At 54.7% G+C, this 8,367-nt stretch overlaps 1 protein-coding gene across 2 annotated transcripts in view; it reads left to right on the top strand.

Annotated features, from left to right (window-relative positions):
• The window catches only part of LOC144594332 (fatty acyl-CoA hydrolase precursor, medium chain-like), a 35,653-nt gene continuing 27,286 nt past the window's right edge, over window positions 1–8,367 (top strand). Inside the window, exons 1-5 of one of the 2 annotated variants that reach the window (XM_078400707.1) lie at window positions 1–158; window positions 6,241–6,445; window positions 7,059–7,200; window positions 7,837–7,970; window positions 8,190–8,343. In XM_078400707.1, coding sequence (XP_078256833.1) covers window positions 98–158; window positions 6,241–6,445; window positions 7,059–7,200; window positions 7,837–7,970; window positions 8,190–8,343 — 696 coding nt within the window. In that variant the 5' untranslated portion in view covers window positions 1–97. The remainder of the gene's footprint in view (window positions 159–6,240; window positions 6,446–7,058; window positions 7,201–7,836; window positions 7,971–8,189; window positions 8,344–8,367) is intronic. The other variant, XM_078400708.1, reaches the window with a different exon arrangement.

The raw sequence follows: 8,367 nt of genomic DNA, 5'->3' as shown, positions 1-8,367 counted from the left end.
CGGGACAGTGCAGGGCCGGTCCGCCCCCGCCGCTCATAAAGCCGCTGCCTGGGACCGCCCCGCCTCACTCACTCGGGAGCTGGGTCCGACCGAGGCTATGGGTTCTGGACTCACCGCCGCCGCTCTACTCTCCGTCCTGGCGCTGGCGACCGCCGCAGGTCAGGGGTGCGGGATAAGAGGGGGGGGGGAGAGAAGGAGGGGGGAAGAGAGAGAGAAGGGGGGGGGGAGAGAGAGAGAGAAAGAAGGAGGGGAGAGAGAGAAGGGGGGGAGAGAGAGAGAGAAGGGGGGAGAGAGAGAGAGAAGGGGGGAGAGAGAGAAGGGGGGGAGAGAGAGAGAGAAGGGGGGAGAGAGAAGGGGGAGAGAGAGAAGAGGGGTGGGAGGAGAGAGATGGGTAGGATGGGGGAGGACACATGAGGTGTTTAGAAGGGGGGAGGGGGAGAGAAAAGGGGGGCGGAAGAGAAAGGGGGCGGAAGAGAGAGAGAAAGGGGGGGAGAGAAGGCATGGTGGGGAGAGAAGGGGGGGTGGGGGGAGAGAGTTGGGGGAGAGGGAGGGCGGGGAACAGAGCTGGAATGGGTAGGATGGGGGAGGACACATGAGGTGTTTAGATGTGGGAAAGGAGCAGAGTCAGAAGCCGGTACAGATCGATCAGCGGACAGGGTGCAGGAAGGTCGGGAGGGGGTGCGACGGGGCTGAGGTCCACATGTGAGCGTGGCGGGGTGAAGTCCGTTCCTGGGCTGCGAATAGTTTCCCCACTCCTCCGCTCCACTCCCTCCCTCCCGCGGAGATGACAGAGACTTGCCCTCTGCTCTGACACCACTCTGCACCCCCCCCCCCCCTCCCCCCTTTGTTACTTCAACAAAAGCCTTCTTTCACAATAAATAACAATGGCGCTTCAGGTTCCGTTCGTGCAGCTCACAACCCAACATTGAACTCTCCAATTTCAAGCAGCTTTCCCCTTACCCTGCTCCTCGCCCAGCCCGGGCACACACACCTCTCCCACTCACGTTGCTTCTTTTTCCTCTAGCTAATACTGACTAGCTAATTAAATTATTGCATCGTATGGGAGGCGCATTCCCAATCTCGTTGTACCCCTGTACAATGACAATAAAGATATATTTATTGTATTGTATTGTATTGTATTCCATACGATTGTCTCCCATCCCCGAGTCCCAATTTCCCCTTTAACCCCTTGTCTCCTTAACAATAGACAATAAGTGCAGGAGTAGGCCATTCGGCCCTTCGAGCCAGCACCACCATTCAATGTGACCATGGCTGATCATTCTCAATCAGTACCCCGTTCCTGCCTTCTCCCCATACCCCCTGATTCCGCTATCATTAAGAGATCTATCTAGCTCTCTCCTGCTCTAGCTTAACCTGCTCCTCCTTCGTCCCATATCCCTCCCTCCAGCTTTGCAGTTCACAACTCCTCTGCGTGGAAACAGGCCCTTCAGCCCACCGAGTCCACGCCAACCATCGATCACCCGATCACACCAGTTCCATGTTAATCCCACTTTCACATCCACTCCCTACACACTCGGGGAACCTTAAAGAGGCCAATTCATCTACAAACCCGCACATCTTTGGAATGTGGGAAGGAAACCAGAGCACCCGGAGATAACCCACGCGGTCACAGGGAGAATGTGCAAACTCCACACGGACAGCACCGGTAGTTGGGACCAAAGATACTAGAGGAACAAGATGGACCACTCCACTGAAATGGCCTATTAGGGGATTGCACGTAAGGTCAAAGTGCTTGACGCGCGGAGTCGCTCAAGGCAACTGGAGGACATGGCAGCTTCCAACATACACGACCAATACATGCAACACGGACATTATTACTTTTAAAAAACCGCCAAAAGGCCAATTTGTGTGCTGTAAAAAAAGAGGAAGAAGCTGGAGGATCCGGCGGAGGAAGAGGAACCGGGAGAAGGGCTGCCAGGCCCGCAGATGCAAGGAGCAGCTGGGGAGACATCTGGCCAGCCGGCGGGAGAAGGGACAACATGGCCGGGAAGGGAGGCTGGAGAGCAAGGCCGAGAAGCTGAGAGCCACTGACCGGGGGGAGAAGAGGAGGAGGAGGAGGAGGAGGAGGAAAGGACGGGGTTGAGCGAGCTGGGGGAGGAGTAGCGGGAAGAACCCAAGCCGAGGGGCCTGGAGGGTCTGCAGGGGCAGAAGCAGCGAGCGCTAGAGGTCGGCGACCCACCTGAGGGCGAAGGGCCCAGGGAGGAGGAGGTGGTGAAGACAATGAGTGGAGTGTCGATTCCGAAGAGGAGCCGGGGATAGGCCGATCGGCAGTGGAGGTCAAGGTAAGCAGCAGCGAGAGCTGGGCCGGGCGCTGGGAGCTGAGGTGGACCAGGCCATGGCTCTGCTCGGCGGCCCCAGCCATGAGGTGTTGAGCGCCGGCCAAGTGGAAACGGACACTGGCGGAGAGGGTGAGCGGGGAGAAGGGCTGGAGGGCCAGCAGGAGCGGCGAGGGGCCGAATAACCGCAGGAAGCGAGGCGCAGAGCAGGGGCGCCGAACCTGGAGGAGCGCTGGAACGGGTAGAGGTGTTGGGACGGTCGGAGCAACAGGCGGGGGGCAGAGATGCGCTGATGGGAGAAGACCAGCCAGAGGGTCCGGGGAAAGCCGAGCTGCAGCAAAGTGCGGCCGCAACATTGAACTACAGTGCACGGCGTGCCCTCCAGTATGGGTCAGGGGCCGTGACCTCGCCTGCCGTGCAATCACTCTATACTGAAGCGTAGGATGCAAAGGAGCTACACCAAAGTGGTCTATCTTGTTCCTCTAGTATCTGTGGTCGGGACTGACCCCAGGTCTCTGTCGCCGTGAGGCAGCAACTCTACCTGCTGCCATTGTGCTGCCCACCATCGGAAGTAATTCACTGACTAAACAACGTCTCAACGCGACTGGTTTTGTGTGTATGGAGGGCGCAGTTGTGGGTTGTTATTAACCTATTATTGTCATGTGTACGAGGCACAGTGAAAATCTTTCTATGCTATTCAGTCAAATCACACTATACATGACTACAACCAGCCATATACAAGTACAACAGGTAGTGCAAAGAAAAAAAAAACCAGATTGCAGAATATAGTGCTACAGCGTTGTAGCATTATAGTTGTAGAGAAAGTGCAGCTAAATAAAAAGTGCAAGATCCACAATAAGGTAGATTGGGACTACACCCTAGTTTATGGGAGGACCAATCAGTTATCTGATAACAGCAGGGAAGTAGCTGTTCCTGAATGTGGTGTGTGCTTTCGAGCTTTTGAATCCTCTGCCCGACGGGAGAGGGGAAAAGAGGGAGACGGGGTGTGAGTGGTCCTTGATTGCGTTGGCTGCTTTCCCGAGGCAGTGTGAGGCATAGATGGAGTCAATGGCGGGGAGTCTGGGCTGTGTGATGGACTGGGCTACATCCACAACTCTGCAATTTGTTGGGGTCTTGGGCAGAGCTGTTCCCAAACCAAGCTGTGGTTAATCTCAAAGGGATGTTTTCTCCAGTGCGTCTGTGGAACCTGGGGGGGAATCATTGACAATGGGACGAACTTCCAGAGGTGAAGCGAGCACAGGCTGGATAACTAAATATGCTGGAATATTGATCAAAACACAAAGCGCTGGAGGAACTCAGCAGGTCAGGCAGCATCTCTGGAGAAATTGATAGGTGATATCTTGGGTCGGGACACTTTGCTGCAAGCTGAGTTACTCCAACATTTTATATCTACCTTTGATATAAACCAGCATCTGCAGTTCCTTTTTATTGCAAAGTGCTGGAGGAACTCAGTGGGCCTGGGGAAAGGGACAGACAACGTATCAGAAAGCAGGACTCCCTGGCCCAGGTGTTTGAGCTCCTAACCGTAGAAACGAAGAACTGTCGATGCTGGTTTACACCAAAGATAGACGCAAAGTGCCAGAGTAACCTAGCAGGTCAAGCAACATCTCTGGAGAAAAGGTTTAGGTGACGTTTCGGGTCGGAACCCTTCTTCAGACTGCAGGAGTGTCGCCGGTTCTTTTTCTCCAGAGATGCTGCCTGACCCGCTGAGTTACTCCAACACTTTTCTAGTTCAGTTTATTGTCACATGTACCGAGTAACGGTGAAAAGCTTTTTTGTCGCCTGCTTCTCAGTCAGTGTACATGATTACAATCGAGCCGTCTACAGATACAGGATAAAGGGAATGACGTTTAGTGCAAGATAAAGTCCAGTAAAGTCTTATTAAATATATTCCAAGGGTCTCCAATGAGGTAGATGGGAGATCAGGACTGCTCTAGTTGGTGATAGGATGGTTCTGCCTGATAACAGCTGGGAGTGTTTGAGCTCTTGGCTGTCCCCGAATGGGGAGGGGATGCATGCATCGAAGGGCCGAATGGCCTACTCCTGCACCTATTGTCTATTGACTCCTGCAGTTCACCCTGCCCACAGTGGCTGAAAGAAGTGCATCTGGAGGACATTCCTTTGCAGGAAGAAATCCGATAGCTCTGTTTAAAAATAAGGAAGCGCACTTTTTTTGGAAATGGTAAATTGAGGAAAAAAATTCCACACGTCAATGAGTGAGTAATTAGAGAACAAGGGAACGTCAAAGGAGCGTGGGGAGTATCAGTTTACCGTCTTTGTTCAGTGTTCTTGTTCAGGTCACTTTAGCCCCATGAGAGTTGCTGCTCTCAGTGCCACTCTGGAACATTGGGGAGGGAGTGGGTTAGGAGGGGAGGGGGGAGGGGGGGATCTCAGCTGCAGACTGGAGCTCCCTCTCTCTCTCCTGCCGTGGAGTGCGGAGTGCATTTGTTGCGCCACCCACACCAGCTTCACATGGACATGCAAGTTCAGAGGGAGCGCTGGAGAGGGACATACAATAGGAACTTCCAAGAATGAATTGGACAAATATTTTAAGGACGTTTTGCAGGGCTGAGAGAAAGAGCTGGGGTATTTGTGGGATTAAATGGCAACGCAATGGGCTAGGGTGATGAATGCGTTTGGCATACTTGAGTACAAGGATTGGGTGCATGGAACCAGAGGAGGTAATTGAGGCAGGGACTATTGTAACATTTCAGAAGCCTTTACACTTGGACAGGATAGGTTTAGAGGGATACGGGCCAAACGCAGGCAGGTGGGGCTGGCGTAGATGGGACAGGGTTGGTGGTGGCAAGTTGGGCCGAAGGGTTTCCACGCTGTCAGACTATTTTGCAATGCAATGATGTTACAGTAAGTGATTTTGAGAACTTCCTGTTAGAGGGATGAGGAAACCCGTTTTCTACACATCACATCCCCCCATTCACCACAGGAGGATTCCAACATGACTTACTACAATACTTTGGCAACTTCTGAGCCAGCAGGAAGCATTCCTTATCATCAGAACACAGTGTGCTGGAGTGTTCGAAACATGGAAGTTATGCGATAGTTACACAAGGAGCAGAAGATTGGTTTGAGCAGCAGAGGGCACACTGACTGGTTGCATCACATCCTGGTTCGGCAACTGAAACGGCCTGGAATGAAGGAGATTACAGAGAGTGGTGGACACTGCCCGGTCCATCACGGGTACTGACCTCCCCACCATCGAAGGGATCTACAGGAGGCGCTGCCTCAAAAAGGCAGCCAGCATCATCAGAGACCCACACCACTCTGGCCACACTCTCATTTGACAGCTACTATAGGAGCCTAAGAACCTCCAGGTTCAGGAACAGCTTGATCCCAGCAATCATCAGGCTCTTGAACCACCCTACACAACACTAATGGACCTTGGTTTTTTGCACCATCACAGTTTGGTTTAAATAGATTAGCTGATAATTTATTTTTAGGCTATGCCCTCAGGTCCTAGATTCTCCCACTACTGGAAGCATCCTGTCCATGTCTACTCCAAGCTAGATATTGCCCCATCGTCCTTCTAAACTCTATCTACAACTTATTAACCAGATTCATAGACAGTTTCTTCCCAGATCTTATCTGGCAACTGAACCATTCCATCAACAGCTAGAGAGCGGTCCTAAACTACCGTCTGCCTCATTGGAGAGCCGTGGACTATCTTTAATCGGACTTCATTGGACTTTATCTTGCAGTAAATGTTATTCCTTTCATCCTGTATCTGTACACTGTGGACGGCTCGATTGTAATCATGTAGAGTCTTTCCGCTGACTGGATAGCGCACTACAAAAAAGCGTTTCACTTTACCTCGGTACATGTGTCGATAATAAACTAACCACCTTGTCTACATTTACGTCCAAGACATTTATATTTAGATAAGTAACCATCTGGAACCTTGCAGCTGCAGGTGATGGCCGTCCGATTGTGGTCACCAGCTACGGGGCGCTGGAGGGGAAGCGTGTGTCGGTGAAAGGGACAGACACGCCTGTCTACAGCTACCTGGGGGTCCCTTTCGCCAAGCCCCCCATTGGTCCCCTGCGGTTCTCGAGGCCGGAGCAGCCGGAGGGGTGGACTGGGACCAGGAAAGCCACGGCCTTTGCCGCAGGGTGAGTGCCGCACCTTTGCCCCGCTCCCTCCGACCGCCGGTAACTGCTCCTCCCCGGTCACCGTCTCTCTCATGAGGATAGGGATTCTCCAGGGACCAGGCAGGGTGGATGCAGGAATTAAATGTACACAGAACAGTACAGCACAGGAACAGGCCCTTCGGCCCACAATGTCCGTGCTGAATGCGACGGCAAATTGCACGGACCTCCTCCGCCTGCACGTGATCTATATCCCTCCATTCCCTGCAAGCCCATATGCCTGTCTCAAGGCTGGTCTGTAGAGGGTCCAATCTGAAGAAGGACTGCGTTGGGAAAGCAGCTAACATGATCAAGCACCCTGCACACCCCAGTCACTCCCTCGTCTCCCCTCTCCCATCGGGCAGAAGGTACAGAAGCTTGAAAGCGCACATCAGCAGATTCAGTAACAGTCTGTCCTTGCTGTTATCAGACTACTGAACGGTCCTCCCATAGGCTAGGGTGTAGCCTTGAATTTCCAACCTATATCATTGTAAACTATAAACTTTTTAACCTGCATTTTCTCTGTAACTGTATGTTGCGCCAATAACGAGCTGATACCGAGCTGCAGGCTGGTTAACTCCCCTCTGCCACACTGCAGCTGCCCACAGGACCCCTCCATGGAGGACATGCTGCTGGAGATGCTGACGGTCACGATGCCCCGGCGGACGTACAGGGAGGACTGCCTGTACCTGAATGTACACACTCCCGTCAGCCCCACCGACACCCAGACCAAGCTGCCCGTGAGTAGCCGGCACCCCGGGAGGAACCCGGGAGATGGGGGGTGTGGTGGGGGTTGGTGCAGGTGGGGTTTTGGGGGGTTTGGTATGGTGGGAGGGGGGTTTGGTGTGCGGTGGGGGTTTGGGGGGTGTTTGGTACAGGTGGGGGTTTGGTGTTTTTGGTGCGGGTGGGGTTGGGGGGGGGTTGGTGCGGGGGGTTTGGTGGGGGTGGGGGGTTTGTTGGGGGTGGGGGTTGGGTGCGCTGGGGGTTTGGTGTTTTTGGTACGGGTGGGGTTGGGGGGGGTTTGGTGGGGGTGGGGGGTTCACTGAGGGCGGGGGTTCGGTGCGGTGGGGGTTTGTTGGGGGTGGGGGTTGGGTGCGCTGGGGGTTTGGTGTCGGGGTGTGGTGGGGTGTTTGGAACGTTGGAGCATAGGTGCGGTTCTGTGCTCCACCCATGGTGATGGAGTGTCTGTTATGAGGGTGGGGGTCTGTACCTCGGGGGGGGGGGGGGGTGCGTGGATGTGGGTCTGTGCTGACCTGTTGCCCCGCCCCAGGTGATTGTGTTTGGAGAGGGTTTGTTCGATAGGGGGGGTGGGGGGTGTTATTTTGGGTGGGTGTCTGTACCGGAGAGGTCTGTGCTCACCTGCTGCCCTTCCCCAGGTGATGGTGTGGATCCACGGCGGTGGTTTTCAGTTAGGCACTGCCGCATTCTACGACGCCTCGCCGTTGGCAGCGTACGAGAGGGTGGTGATCGTGGTGATCCAGTACCGGCTGGGGATTCTCGGCTTCCTCAGGTAAACGGCCGCCCCATCCTCCCCGTTGCCCCCCGTACCCTCTGACCCCCCCCCCCCGTTGCCACCCCCCCGTTGCCCTGTCGCCCCTCTGCCCCCCTCCCCCCTGCCCCCTGCCCCCACCCACCTTCCCCCACCCACCTTCCCCCTCTCCTCACTACAGCGCTGCTGCAGCGGTGGTGCTCACATTACAGGGTCACAGTGCTGCCTTTCTCCCCTCAGCACGGGTGATGCTGCAATGCCGGCAAACCTGGGCCTGTTGGATCAGGTTGCAGCCCTGCAGTGGGTCCAAGCAAACATCGGCAGCTATGGGGGCGACCCCCGCTCCGTCACCATCTTCGGGGAGTCGGCCGGGGGGATAAGTGTCTCGCTGTTGGTAAGCTCCTTAGCCCTCCTTTGA

Source organism: Rhinoraja longicauda, chromosome 6 (genome assembly GCF_053455715.1).
Source record: "Rhinoraja longicauda isolate Sanriku21f chromosome 6, sRhiLon1.1, whole genome shotgun sequence".
NCBI classification, from domain to species: Eukaryota; Metazoa; Chordata; class Chondrichthyes; order Rajiformes; family Arhynchobatidae; genus Rhinoraja; species Rhinoraja longicauda.
This window is presented reverse-complemented; position numbering and strand designations above follow the sequence as displayed.